Here is a 15,720-nt window from a genome sequence, read left to right as displayed (position 1 = left end):
GCCAAAGGGCCCGTTTCCATGACTATGTAATCAATGTTGCAGTCAGGGAAAGTATCACTGAAAGATTATACAGGCTGGCATGTTGCCATCTGAAACAGGCAGATGTTATAGCTCCGTGCTCTGCACCTCTCCCTGTGTGCCCATTTAAAAATAAGGCAGCAAGTGGGGCCGGAGTAGTGACCCATTCTCAGGCTCCTACCATTGTCTTAAAACAGAGCAAACAGCTCCTGCAAACAAAAAGAGTAAAAGTCAAATCTATAAAAAGGCAAGAGGCAAAAGGCAAAAAGGCAAAAAGGTATGTGTAAATAATGCACAGAAGTATGGGCGGTCACAGTGGCGCAGCGGTAGAGTTGCTGCCTTACAGCGAATACAGCGATGGAGACCCGGGTTCGATCCCGACTACAGGTGCTGTCTGTACGGAGTCTATATGTTCTCCCCGTGAACCACGTGGGTTTTCTCCGAGATATTTGGTTTCCTCCCACACTCCAAAGACGTACAGGTTTGTAGGTTAATTGGCTTGGTAAATGTAAAGATTGTCCCTAGTGGGTGTAGAATAGTGTTAATGTGCGGGGATCGCTGGTCGTCGCGGACCCGGTAGGCCGATAGGGCCTGCTTCCGCGCTGTATCTCTAAACTAAATTAATTGGCTCCATAAGATCATAACGCCATAAGTGATAGGATTAGAATTAGGCCATTCAGCCCATCAAGTCTACTCCACCATTCAATCATGGCTGATCTATCTCTCCCTCTTAAACCCCATTCCTTTGCCTTAACCCCATAACCTCTGACATTGTTCATGTCAACCCTTCATTGTTAATTTCTCGGGGAAGGTAAATAAAAATGTGAAGCAAAGAAACATGATTACAATGTGGACAGCCAATAAACAAGCCCTAATCCAAAATTTCTACCAAATAGTTTTCATCTGGTGTATGGTTTTGAGAATACCTTTGAAGGAAATGGTGGAAGAAAAGTATTATTCCTACAAATGAAACGGAAAACACGAGGAAACAATTTTTTTTTCAAAATCACACTGCTTGACAAATTCTCCTCGAAGGAAAGAACAAAAGGTTTACGGACAATGCAATCTTCAGTTTTCACTGCACTTGTTATCCTTACGTAGAGTAGATTCTTGCATTTGATGGACAGCAATGAGAAATAGCATTGGAATGCTTTGTCTCGACAGTCTTGAGTCTGATCACTTAATTGAACAAGGACGGAGTTAGAGGATTGCATCTGCTGTACAGTTCTCTTTCAGATCAATATGTGTATTTGTTTCATCTCTGTTCTTACCAACACGAAGAATACACCTAAAGGGGCACATTTTAACTTCCTGGAGTTTTAATTGTACTTCAGTTATCGGTAAAGGCATCTGCCCAGCCTCTTGTAATTCTTCTGCACACACATCTTTATATTGAACCTGATAGTTTACGAGGCACAGATGATTAATTGAATGCAAATTAATTACCTGAACGAAAATGTAGTCATCATTGACGAGCAGTGAGTTCTGGTCTATGTTTCCAAAGAAAGGGGATTTGAGAGCTTTCTCCGAGCAGTTTGTAATTTGGCAGGTGATATAAAGAAAACCTGTACAAAAAAAAAACCCAATACTTAATAATTCTCAAAAAATAATCAACCGTAGAAGAAAAATAGTCATAGTCATAGAGTGATACAGTGTGGAAACAGGCCCTTTGGCCCAACTTGCCCACACCGGCCAACATGTCCAATGTTTTCAAAAGTGCTTGAGATTCTTACCGACATTAACCACTGTTAATAACTCCGTATAAATGTTATTTAATTACCAAACTCTGTTTGATAATATTCTAAATCAGCACAGTGTATATTTTTTGAACCTGCCAGACTTTATGCATTGCTTTTGTGGAAGGGATATGCCTTGTGGGATTATCATTGAGGCATAGAGTGATACAACGTGGAAGCAGGCTCTTCGGCCCAACTTGCCAACATGTCCCAGCTACACTAGTCCCACCTACCCGTGCTTGGTCCATATCCCTCCAAACTATCTCATCCATGTACCTGTCTAACTGTTTCTTAAATGTTTGGATAATCCCAGCCTCAACTACCTCCTCTGGCAGCTTGTTCCATATACCCACCACCCTTTGTGTGAAAAAAGTTACCACTCAGATTCCTATGAAATCTTTTCCCCTTCACCTGAAACCTATGTCCTCTGGTCCTCGATTCCCCTACTCTGGGCAAGAGACTTGGTGCATCTACACGATCTATTCCTCTCATGATTTTATACACTTCTATAAGATCACCTCTCATCCTCCTGCGCTCCAAGGAATAGAGTTCCAGCTCAGACCCTCTAGTCCTAGCAATATCCTTGTAAACATGATAAAGAATGATCAGCAAAAATGTCATCATGTCTCCCTCCATAGATACTACCTAGGTTCCTGCTTTCCCAATGATTTATGTTTTACCTAAGATTTCCAGCATCAGCAGGGTTTGGCTTTGTAACTGCATAAGAGAGCTTGTTTACACCTTCCAAACTTTAAAATCTACTCTGCAAAGCACAGTACACAAATTCATTTGTTCTATATCTATATCTATATTCTATACCAGACTGATTCCTGGGATGTCAGGACTTTCATATGAAGAAAGACTGGGTAGACTCGGCTTGTACTCGCTAGAATTTAGGAGATTGAGGAGGGATCTTATAGAAACTTACAAAATTCTTAAGGGGTTGGACAGGCTAGATGCAGGAAGATTGTTCCCGATGTTGGGGAAGTCCAGGACAAGGGGTCACAGCTTAAAGATAGAGGGGAAATCCTTTAGGACCGAGATGAGAAAAACATTTTTCACACAGAGAGTGGTGAATCTCTGGAACTCTCTGCCACAGAAGGTAGTTGAGGCCAGTTCATTGGCTATATTTAAGAGGGAGTTAGATGTGGCCCTTGTGGCTAAAGGGATCAGGGGGTATGGAGAGAAGGCAGGTACGGGATACTGAGTTGGATGATCAGCCATGATCATATGGAATGGCGGTGCAGGCTCGAAGGGCCGAATGGCCTACTCCTGCATCTATTTTCTATGTTTCCATCTCTCTACATCACCGTCTATATCTCTCTCATTTCCCTTTCCCCTGACTCCAGTCTGAAGAAGGGCCTCGACCCAAAACGTCATCCATTCTTTCTCTCCAGAGGTGCTGCCTGTCCCGCTGAGTTACGCCAGCATTTTGTGTCTATCAACCAGGTTTAAACCAGCGTCTGCAGTTCCTTCCTACACAAACTATTTCAATCCTATTTCAAACTCGTGCCTCAGAATTTTTCAACACTGCCCTGCTGGCTGACCTGTTTTTAAAATCCTATTTCTTCCATGTTTCCACACTCAGGCAGCAAGAAAGAATCTGATTGATTGGCACTGTTAATGGATATTTTGTTGTGGTCTAAAATAGAGACGCAATGATTATTTCTGCACTGAAACATTTCACTGTGAGTAGTTACTTCAAAAAGGTGAAAAAGCAGTATGCATTTTGCAGTTAGCTGAGCTTTCTTGATAACTAGCCTAACCTCCCAAGCACGCCATCGTAAATGATTTTTTTCTTCACAAATAAAGGGATTATTGCTTAATATAGACAATAGCACAGTCTCAAACTATGTCCGGATAAGGCGTTCTGCACATTATCTCTTTAAATATTGCACTGTGTACCCCAGAAGCAAGTCTGACAGGTTTGCTGACAGAATCTTGAAAGATTCATCATAGATTCAGAAACACCTAAACATTCTGCAAAATGATGCTCAGCTCCAATCAGTCGCACTTCCCCGGGCAAATAACAGCTTCTTTCATCTGCATAACATAATTTGCACATAACAATTACCCTAAAAAGAATTACTTGACGATTACAATTATGACAATATTAATCATATATGTAAAGCACTAATCATCAAATCTACAACTTTTCAAAAGCAGATGCAGTTAATAAATAAACTAATGGTCAAATGAAAACAGCTGCTAACTCAAATGTATTTCAGTAGGAAGTAAAGCAGCTCCCAGCAGTCTGGGTGACCCGACTAACCGAAATCAGACTTGATGTATCTTCTCCCGTACATCTCTAGTGCACTATTAAAGCTGGTAATGGTAACAATAAAATGTGTTTACTAATGACTGAATTCCATTAGTTTAATTATGGGTAGCGTTAGGATGAATATTCAATGAAATGAAAGAATTATAGTAAGTGTATGCAGAGTGATAGGATATGGGTTACCGCAGAAAATTAATGTTACTGACTTGCAAATAAATTGGCTTATGATCCTTGTTAAACCAGTAACCGCCTGTATTTTCAGTTTTAACCTTAACATCATTTAGGTCACATTCAGTTGCCAGTGCAGCTAACGACAGCCCTTCTGTGCAGAAATTGCTGTGTCTGTCTTGTTTTAATTCAAAAAGGCTAAAATTCCACCTCATCAGGGTAAAATGGCATTTCCCCAGCTAAATCACTAAATCACTGGATTGCGCTTTTAGAACCTAAATGCGTGCCTTAGTTTATAGGAGGGCCACTTTGAAAAGGGGTGACGTGATGGAACCACCAGTGCTGGTTGAACCCATTTATAATTGCATCTTTGAAAAAAAAAGTGTGTTAGATTTCTCCAACCATCATCATCGCCAGTCACATGAAACAAGTATGACTGTCCGCCTTTGGGAGGACGCCGGTGCTTGACTTTGTTTAACATGGGGAGACTGGTGCACAGACAGCCACCACATGGTCCTAGACAGATCTGGGTCAAGATACTGTGGCATGGAGTCCAAGACGACCGGAGACCTTTTTCTGCTGCAGCCTTCATCCGCCTTCCCAGCCGCTGTGACACTCCACTAAGGTCAGCCATCGTCCTCCGCCTGTTCCACCGTTGAGGTCTTGGTTGGATTGCTCTTTGTCAGAGACCTCCTCCTCGACCTTACCGCCATGGGTGGCCCTACCAGGAGCATAGCTCCAGACGGCATCACTCTCAGGATCTCAGGACCGCACAAGCTTCTCCACCACGACAAGGTGACAATCCACGGAGCACCAAACTCGGGCACCGTCAGTTGCTGTGACTATGAATCTTAATTGTGATTTCATGGCATGGATAGTTAATGATTATTGGGATAGGTCTGAAGTGGAAACAAGCCGGAAGTGACTGCTGGCTTGAGGAGATGATCATGTTTCATACCAATCAGCGGTAAAATTTAATTGCGCTTCCAATGGCACAGTTGTATGCAAAGGAGGTCAGGCAATGCATTAATTGCCTGGAGACATACTCTGCAGCTGGACTACAGACGTCATCAGAGGCATTCTGTAATGCGCTGGTGCTATAAATCTCTTCTATGATATATACATTTATTTTAATATTACTCTTTTCTCTCATCAATGACTCATCCGCTGCACTCACCTGGTTGCTCGTTGTGTAGCTGTGTTGATATTAGTTTATTTTTGTCACGCACATCGAGATACAGTGGAAAAACTTGGTTTGGTGCTATCCAGCCAAATGCTACGTACATCAGAATATCAGGTAGTTCCAAAGAGAAAATAAACAAACTGTAGAATATAGTGTTGTAGTGTGATGCAGGCAAGCAGCATCTTTGAGGTTCTACAGTAGTCTTTTGAACCGGACAGGGGGAAATCCAGGAAAAATCCGAGTGAAAGTTGTATCTGGTGTTCCTACCCTTATTCAATGACACCCCACATTTTGCAGGGAGCAGGGCTTTAAAGTGAGAGACACAAAAAAGCTGGAGTAACTCAGCGGGACAGGCAGCATCTCCGGATAGAAGGAATGAGTGATGTTTCGGGTGGAGACCCTTCTTCAGACAGTGAGAGACCCTATCGGAGGTGGTCCTATTATATAAATGCGGCATTTAATTAGTTTCTAACAGCAACTTTTACGGTGAAGGGGAAAAGATTGAATAGGAATCTGAGGTGTAACTTTTTCACACAAAGGGTGTTGGGCGTATGGAACAAGCTGCCAGAGGAGGTACAGTAGTTGAGGCTGGGACTATCCCAACGTTTAAACATAGAAACATAGAAAATAGGTGCAGGAGGAGGCCATTCGGCCCTTCGAGCCAGCACTGCCATTCATTGTGATCATGGCTGATCGTCCCCAATCAATAACCCGTGCCTGCCTTCTCCCCATATCCCTTGATTCCACTAGCCCCTAGAGCTCTATTTAAGAATCAGTTAGACAGGTACATGGATAGGACGGGTTTGGAGGGATATGGGCCAAGCGCAGGCAGGTGGGACTAGTGTAGCTTGAGACATGTTGGCCGGTGTGGGCAGGCTGAGCCGAAGGGCCTGTTTCCACACTGTATCACTCCATGACTCAAGTATGTTGAGACGTGACTGGAGAAATGAATTTTTCACCACAGTGAAGCCAAGGTTCATCACACTGATTTAAACCACCCAATATCTGCATCTTGGGAATATAATTAGCTGCACTGGCTGTTAAAAAAGATAACGCAAGTGAAGTTGTATTGGGCAATTGGATGAATAACGACAGAGGTATCATATAAAGATAAGGCTGGTAGGCTCAACAGTATTGATAATTACCGACCTATTGCACTAGCCAGTATCTTATCTAAAGTACTGGAGAGAATACTGCTGACAAAGCTAGAAATGTATGTCCTTACTACTGACAATCAGTTTGGGTTCAAAAGAAAACATGGAACATGGAACTGACCTGTGTATCTATGCTCTTAAAGAGATTGTGTTCAGGTACACAAGCCTGAATTCATCTGTATTCCTATATTTTATTGATGCGTCCAAGGCATTTGATAGAATTAACCATGAACACTTGTTTGTAAAATTGCTAAATAGAGGTGCCCCTAAATTCTTAGTGAGAATCTTAGTGTTCTGGTATGCCCATCAAACGTTTTACGTTAAATGGGACAATGTTGTATCTGCTCCATTCTGTGTTAGTAACGGAGTGCGGCAAGGAGGAATTTTGTCTCCTATTTTATTTAATGTTTATATGGACGAATTGTCAAATCAGTTAAATAGGCTAAAAACTGGCTGTCTTGTGGGCAACACTATTGTTAATCATCTGATGTATGCAGACGACCTGGTCCTGCTCTGTCCATATAGTGCTGGGATGCAGCAGATGCTGAAGGTGTGCTCTCAGTATGGCCTTGATTATGACATTAAGTATAACGCTAAGAAAAGCCGCATAATGGTAATTAGAAGCGCTGAGGACAGGGAATCAACTTTTCCGACCTTTTATTTGTCAGACAGTCCTCATGCTGTGTGTGAGGAAATTAAATACTTAGGTCATGTCATATCTGATGACTGGAAGGATGACAAAGACCTCTACCGACAGCGCTGTAAAATTTATCTTCAAGCCAACATGCTTATAAGGAAGTTTTATATGTGCTCTGATTCTGTGAAGTGTTCCCTGTTCAGAACCTACATCACACCGTTATATACTGCTCAATTGTGGTCTAATTATAAGAAAAAGAGTATGCAGAGGCTTAAGGTTGCATACAATGATGCAATGAGGTTGCTACTTCGTGTTCCTAGGTGGCATAGTGCCAGTCAATTGTTTGTGTCCACTAGAGTGCCAACCTGTGAGGCACTCTTAAGACAGCTGATGTTTAGTTTTATGTGTCGCCTGGACAAATCAGAGAACCACATAATTGAAGCCCTAGTCAGCCCTCTGAAAAGCTGCTATAGATTCACTTCTAGGCTAAGATGGCATTGGTGCAATAGCTTATATATATTTTAGGCTAATATGCAATTTTTTAATGTATCTTTGTAATTCTTTGTACTGTTTGATGTGTTATATGGACCTGTGTCTGAAATAAAGCTTTAATAATAATAATAATACAAACAACCAAAATGATGAAAACAATTCAGAAACACATATTTTACATATCACAATGTTAAACATTGCAACCAAATCACATTTGTAAAATTGAGCTCTTTGAAAATGAACAGACATGTCTGAATAAAATAGCAGGCAATATGTTCAGCTAATATTCTGTGTACATCTTTCCTGCTCTGCGTAATTTCATGATCCTTCCCCAGAATGCTCTCCAATAAAATAAATTAATTTGCTATCATTTATTTTGCTCTCCCAAAGTTGAATTTTAATAAATCACAATTATGGACATCGTTTGCAATGATCATATCGTACACATCATGTAACATAGATAAATCACTGAAAGTGTGTACAGGATATTAACAGTCAATCTTTACCTGCACTGTTGTCCTGTATTTCCATGTGAATCAAATCTGGATCACCATCGACCCCGGGTACAGACCTGGAATAAGAAATAGACATGTTTCTTCCCCGTTCTAACCAGAGATCCAAATTAATGAAATGAATTCAATATTTCCCATGATTCTTCTCTTTCAATTACTGTTTACAAATAATATCAACTTATTTTAAATAATCTATAAAATATTAAAATTTCAAAAACCTTCATCTCTGTGTGGTAAAATTATCAGTGTGATAGTGGCTAAGAAACTGGAGTTATGTTTTTTTTTTCTTTGTGTTTGATATGTCATATTAAACTCCACACAGACAGCAGTTGAGCTCAGGATCGAACCCCCCGGTCTCAGGCACTGTGGGGCGGCAGCTCTAACAGCTGCTTCACTGTGACCAAGAGGAGATTTTATTTTGGTTATGTGCTACTATTAAAAAAAAGACACAAAGTGCTGGAGTAACTCAGTGGTTCAGGCGGCATCTCCGGCGAACTTGGAGAGGTGACGCTTCGGGTTGGAACCCTTCTTCAGACTATGTTCAGACATTGTACTGTGCTATATTTAACAGTAATTTTAATTGCATGAGAAATAACACTTTTTTTTATTCATGCAATTTTGAAATATTAAGAGCACTCCATTAAAGTGTTATTTATCTAGCAGTGACTGCCTGTAATTTACAGAAATAATGAGCAGCCAGGAAATGTCGAAATGTGACATTTTTATTTGAATGAGCATTATGTTTATATCAAATTCATCTGCACTATTTTAATATTGGCATTAGCCTCATCACATTACTATTCAAACCTCAAAATAACTTAAATAAATTATGATTGCTCATATTCCAGAACTTTTCTCGCATTGCCGTGCTCATTGGTAAATATAACTTTTTGATGGAGCGTGGGCATGAAGTGTTTTCAAACTGAGTTCAAGTTGAAAGTTCAAAAAACATGTATGATTCTCATACGAGGCAAGAGGAGAAAATGCTTTTTAAGGAAGACAAAAATTGCTGGAGAAACTCAGCGGGTGAGGCAGCATCTATGGAGCGAAGGAATAGGCGATGTTTCGGGTCGAGACCCTTCTTCAGGCTGATGTGGAGGTGGGGGGGGGGGGGGGCGGGCGGGAAAAAGAAAGGAAGATGCGGAGACAGTAGGCTGTGGGGGAGGGGAAGGAGGGAGAAAGCAAGCACTACCTGAAATTGGAGAAGTTAATGTTCATACCGCTGGGGTGTAAACTTCAGGTAATCCTTGCTTTCTCCCTCCATCCCCTCCCCTTCCCAGCTCTCCCACAGTCTCCGCCTCTTCCTTTCTTTTTCCCGCCCCCACATCAGTCAGAAGAAGGTTCTCGATCCGAAACGTCGCCTATTCCTTCGTTCCATAGATGCTGCCTCAACTGCAGCATTTTTGTCTACCTTTGATTTTTCCAGCATCTGCAGTTCTTTCTTAAACAAATGCTTTTTAAAAGTGTCTTTTATCTGACAATACGGAAAATTGGCCAATTATGTCCCATTTACAAAATGCAGGACACATCCAATCCAGCCAACTACTGCCAACCAGTCTACTTTCCATCATTAGCAAATTGGAGAAGGGCACTATCGGCGGTTTGATCAGGAGACGGCTGCTCACCAATCAATCAATCAATCAATTTATTCATCACGTACACAATAAAGTGCAGTGAAATGAATTTGCCAGCAGCGTTACAATCAAAAAAGAACACACAATACACAATAAAACATCCACCACAGCATTCTTCACTGTGGTGGAAGGCACAAAGCACAGTCAGTCTTCCTCCTATGTTCCCCCGTGGTTGGGGCCATAAACCTCCGTAGTCGCCACTGCGGTCGGCCAGATGTACAGGCCCTGTTGTCGGAGACCGCGGCTACCGAAGACCGCGGCTTCAGGATGTTGTAGGCCGCAGGCCACCGGTCGGAGCTCTTCTCCGGGGAACCCCGACCAGGGATCCCGCTCCGGATGGTAAGTCCACGCTGCGCACGTGGCTAGAAGCTCCGCAGACCGCTGCTTCAGGATGTTATCAGCCGCGGGCCGGCGGTCGGAACTCTTCTACAGCGAGGGGTCCCTAGCGAGGGGTCCCAGGCTCCGGCAGCCGCGCCCGCGGCTAGAAGCTCCGCAGACTGCGGCTTCAGGCTATAACAGTCCATGGGCCAGCGATCGGAGCACTCCCTTCTGGCGGCCCCTGGCAAGGAGCTCCCCCGCTCCGCGATGAAAAGTTCACGCTGCGCCGGCTGCTGAAACTCCAGGCCCAACTACGAGAAAGGCCGCACCAATCCATGGAGTTAGGCCGCGAGGGATACGACATGGAAAATGTCGCCTCTCCATGATTTAGAGACCTTTATAGGGACTGCATTTGTTGTACCCCTTTAAGTACCTACTCCGGCCAAGAGCGGTTTCCCCCTTACCCCCCTTCACCACCGCCCACACAAGACACACCAAGAGACATTAAAACACACATTTGGACACACCAAAGAAACAAAAAAAGTAGAAATGACAAACGCGCTGATGGCAGGGCAGTCAACTCGCAGGGTCCCCACCAAAATGTGGAGTTAAGGTCACATTCAAAACAATCATGAACATTTCAAAATGGCGGAGCAGACCTGAGAAAACCTTGTTGCCTACTGAACTTCCATGTGGTCTGTACAATGACACTCAAGCTTTCAAGAGAGTCAAGAGTCAAGAGTGTTTTCTGGTCATATGTCCCAGATAGAACAATGACATTCTTACAGGCAGCACAACTTTCCTTCCCTGTTTTGATTGATGATGGGCCAGTAGATGAGGGAAGCTACATGTTTTCAAGGAGGTTTCGAGAACATCCTTGAATTGTTTTGTTCGACCTCCTGTCAATGTCTTGCCACGATGGTGTGTCTAGTTCAGCAGTTTCATGCTGGCCGTGCAAATGAGGCAGCTTGTCCTATGGAGCTGTTGAGTAGTATTTAGACCTGCTTGGAAATGAGGCTGTTGTCAGACTGCTTATTTGGTAAATCGATTTAGAGAACTTTATAGGGACTGCATTTGTTGTACCCCTTTATGCACCTACTCTGGGTGGTCCATGTTTCAGAGGTTGAGAGGAGCGTGAGGATCAACTGTGCTGTGGGCCATGAATTTAATGCTGGGTTTGAGGTATATTAATTGTATAAATCATCTTCTGTGATGCTGACTAATCAATATTGGCCCAGAGCAGGAATATTGGCCCAGAGCCACTGACCTATTTCTCTTCGGATTAGTGCTGTGAAATACGAGAGAGACAACAGGACTATGATTTGAATGATGGTGCAATGGACAACCTCTCAGAACAACAATGGAACATCCTTCAAAATTTCTATCCTCAAGTTATGAATGGATTTTGAAATTACAGCCTAATGCTTCTAGTGATGAATGACCTATTCTGGACAATCGGTGCCAATCATTTGCGGTGTTAGGGTGTATGTTCATTGTTAATTTAACATTAGATGGTCTCCTGTAAGCATTTATAAGACTTTATAATTACAATCCACCTTGTAAATGGGAATATTTCCCTTTGACAAAACATTCCAGAATGGCTGGCTAGTTGTTGCTACACCTATTTCAAACCAAACTAGTTAAAGAAAGTTGCAGGAAGGAACTGCAGATGCTGATTTAAGACGAAGATAGACCCTAAACGCTGGAGTAACTCAGCGGGACAGGCAGCATCTCTGGATAGAGGAAATGGTGAGGTTTTGGGTCTAGATCCTTCTTCAGACTGAGTCAGGGGAGAGGGAGATACAGAATCTATTCTACATTTTCCGTGATCCTCGTCCCCTTTGTCTCGTTTTCACACCTTACACTTCCTTAGCTCTGTATCTCCCTCTCCCCTGACTCAGTTTGAAGAAGGGTCTCGACCCAAAACGTCACCCATTCCATCTCTCTAGAGATGCTGCCTGCCCCGCTGAGTTATTCCAGCATTTTGTGTCCATCTTTAGTTAAGGCAAGTAATGGTTTTTTGCTGCACTCTTCCATATGTGAATCTTAATAGGGCTAGGAAGCATTAACAATCATCTCTTGGCCTCCTCCATTACCAGAATGAGGCCACATGCAAACTGGAGGAAGAGACCCCCATATTCCGCTTGAATTGCTTACTACCTAAACGTATAAACAATGAATTCTCTCATTGTAGGTAACACACTCTCATTCCACCCCCCACCCCCCCCCCCCCCACACACACACACACATACACACATTCTCCTGTGTCCCTCTACCCTGGTGCTCACCCAATTATCCTGCCCTTGCCCTATATACTACCCCTGGCTTTGCATCTTATTTCTCTCCTTATCTGACACCCTTTTGTCTCCTTTTCATGTCTTTGTCCACACATCTGCCAGTCAAAGCTCCCTTCATCTGGATCCATCTATTACCTGATATAGACACAAAAATCTGGCGTGACTCAGCTGGACAAGCAGCAACTCAGCGGGACAGGCAGCATCTCTGGAGAGAAGGAATGGGTGACATTTCGGATCGAGACCCTTCTTCAGACTGTCAGGGGAAATGGAGATACACAATCTATTCTACATTTTCCTTGATCTCCATCCCCCTTGTCTCATTTTCACACCTTACAGACCCTTAACTCTGTCTCCCTCTCCCCTAACGGTCTGAAGAAGGTTCTCGACCCGCGACGTCACCCATTCCTTCTCTCCAGAGATGCTGCCTGCCCTGCTGAGTTACTCAAGCTTTTTGTGTCTGTCTTCGATTTAAACCAGCATCTGCAGTTCCTTCCTACACATTCCATCTATTACCTGCCAGGCTTCGTCCCGGCCCATCCCTTCTTCAGCTTTCTTCTCCTAAACCTTTTTACTTCTCACCCTAAACCTACATATTTAGTTCTGGATACCTTTGGTCAGGAAAAATGTTTCCAACTTTCCACAGCTCTTTCAATTTCAAATACAGGGCGGCACGGTGGGGCAGTGGTAGAGTTGGTGCCTTACAGCGCTTTCAGTGCCAGGGACGTAGGTTCAATCCTGACTACGGGTGTTGTCTGTACGGAGATTGAACGTTCTCCCCGTGACCTGCGTGGGTTTTCTCTGAGATCCCCTGTTTCTTCCCACACTCCAAAGACGTACAGGTTTGTAGGTTAATTGGCTAGGTACAAATGTAAATTGTCCCTAGTGTGTGTAGGATAGTGTTAATGTGCGGGGATCGATGGTGGGTGCTGACTAGGTGGGCCAAAGGGCCCCGTTTCAAGCACTGTATCTCTAAACTAAACTAAAATCTCTCAAGGTTCTGTCCCATTTAGGCCATTTTTCAGGCGTCTACCGGCGACTATTAAGTCGTAGCAGGTCGCTGAAAAACCGGCGACTGGAACAGCGACTGTCAGACACACACATCGCTTCAATCACCAGCCAGTTATGCAGGCGGGGGACAGGGCAAGCGGGGGGAGCGCTGTCTGAGTGAAATTCACACGGTGCAAAGCCAATGTGATACAGACACACACCGCGATGAACAGGAAGGTTGGCGCTGTAATTAAGACGGGGAAAGCACAGTGTACGGGAACGGTCACTTAAGTCCTTTAAAATAGGGGGGGAGAGGGGGAGAAGGGGGGGGGGAGAAGGGGGACGGGGTGGGGAGAAGGAGTGGAGACAACTTTTAAGAAGCCAGAGATACGGGGCTGTGAAACTCGGCGGACATTAACATTACCGGCCGGTTATCCTTGGTTCTGAAAACTACTGTTTACGTTTTTTTCCCCCCATTGAGCCAATGAAATTCACTGGTCAGCACCGGCGATAACCTGTGAGAACCTACGACAACCTACGACCTCCTGGCGATCCACTACCACTGCACGCACGTCACGATAATTCTCGCTACTCTCCATGGCAGCTTCATTCTGGTCGCCGCTAACTGCTCACGACCATGAAGGCGACTCCCCGGAAACCACCCGCGAACATGTGGCAACTGCATAGTCTCCTGCAGTTGCCTAAAAAGTCACCTAAGTGGGACAGGCCCATTAGGAACCCATCAACGCCCTCTATTCTCGTTAAAACAAACTGCTTACAACTGGAATGCCCCAAGCCTGGCAATATTCCAGTGAATCTCCTCTGATTGTGTAGTAAACAGAACTAGATGAGGCCCAATCAATTTCTTATTAAGTTCTGTTCTCTGACTAATAATGGCAAATAGCTCCTGTACCTATTTCCCCTGTACCTATCTCCAGCAGCCTTTGATCATTCATGGTGTTGGTCCACTTGATTTCCTGAACAACTTTGCTTCTGAAAGACCGACTGCATTTTTCACGGAAGACATTGAGCTTCTCTCCAAGATCCAAAGCATTCACAATGCTATGGCTGAGAGCTACTTATCAGGAATGGAGACCAATGACTTATTGACTATTCTCGGTTAGCAAATGACTCTGTTCAATAGATTTATAGAGCCGATGTGTCAAACAGCTTGGAAACAAGTCATTCAGCTCAACACTTTCGCACTGATCAGAGGGCACCCATCCATTTTAATCATCTTCCAGCACTCGGCCTGTAGCCTTGAGGGCTTGGGCAATTTCATGACTGCTGTCAGCAACTCGGCTTCAAGCCCTCTCTCAGGTATGTATTCTGGGTACTCGCTATGTCTGATATGGCCCAGTCAATAGTAAAAAGGTTTCCCTCAAAGCCCTCTAAATCTCTTGCCCCCTTACCTCAAATTCGGGTCGAAACCCTTCTTACAGGCCTGTTGTGGAGATTTCTGTGCTGGTTTCATAATCTCACCTTTGCAAACCCAGAAGTTATCATGATGGATAGAGGGTTAGTTTAAGTTTTGGATTTTGGAATTTCATTTTTTTATCTGATAGACAATAGACAATAGAGTAGGAGTAGGCCATTCGGCCCTTCGAACCAGCACCGCCATTCACTGTGATCATGGCTGATCATCCACAATCAGTAACCTGTTTCTGCCTTCCCCCATATCCCCCTATCTTTAAGAGCTCTATCTAACTCTCTCTTGAAAGTATCCAGAGAACTGGCCTCCACTGCTTCCTGAGGCATAGAATTCCAGATTCACAACCCTCTGTGTGAAAACGTTTTTCTTCATCTTCGTTCTAAATGGCTTGCCCCTTATTCTTAAACTGTGGCCCCTAGTTCTGGACTCCCCCAACATCGGGAACATGTTTCCTGCCTCTAGCATGTCCAAACCCTTAATAATCAGCGACAACGATCGCTGAACCTGTGCTTGGTCTCGCCTTCATATAGGAGTCCACACCTGGAACAGCAGATACAGTAGATGAGGTTGGAGGAGGTTGCAAGGGATCCTCTGCCTCACCTGAAAGGATTGTCGGGGTCTTCCTGCACAATGCTATTCTGAGTAGGTGCAAGACCAGGAAGTGTGAACAAATGAAGATTGGAGATCAAGCTGATCAGATGGCTAATCAAGTGCATCGGACCCTGACGTTTGCTAATTGAGATATAAGTTAAATCTTTATCAAACACCGGGTCAGGTCCCAGCTGGCTTCCTGGGGGCATGCTAGGAATTACCCTGAGGGTGAATACCAAGGCTTGGAGAGAAAACAGAGAAGGGATAGAGGGATAGAAGGGAT

The 15,720-nt window shown here is 43.8% G+C and overlaps 1 protein-coding gene across 3 annotated transcripts in view; it reads right to left on the bottom strand.

The window, feature by feature from the left end:
- The window catches only part of sorcs2 (sortilin related VPS10 domain containing receptor 2), a 776,963-nt gene that overhangs the window by 201,417 nt on the left and 559,826 nt on the right, over positions 1-15,720 (bottom strand). For all 3 annotated transcript variants that reach the window (XR_004411679.1, XM_033019211.1, XM_033019222.1), the window contains exons 6-7: positions 8,173-8,237; positions 1,465-1,583 (exon numbers count right to left, since the gene is read on the bottom strand). Coding sequence is in view for 2 of the 3 variants with exons in the window: in XM_033019211.1 (XP_032875102.1) it covers positions 1,465-1,583; positions 8,173-8,237 (184 nt within the window). In the remaining variant the exon portion in view is untranslated. The remainder of the gene's footprint in view (positions 1-1,464; positions 1,584-8,172; positions 8,238-15,720) is intronic.

This window comes from Amblyraja radiata, chromosome 1, assembly GCF_010909765.2.
Source record: "Amblyraja radiata isolate CabotCenter1 chromosome 1, sAmbRad1.1.pri, whole genome shotgun sequence".
NCBI classification, from domain to species: domain Eukaryota; kingdom Metazoa; phylum Chordata; class Chondrichthyes; order Rajiformes; family Rajidae; genus Amblyraja; species Amblyraja radiata.
The sequence above is the reverse complement of the archived record's forward strand: the minus strand, read 5'-3'. Positions and strand labels throughout refer to the sequence as shown.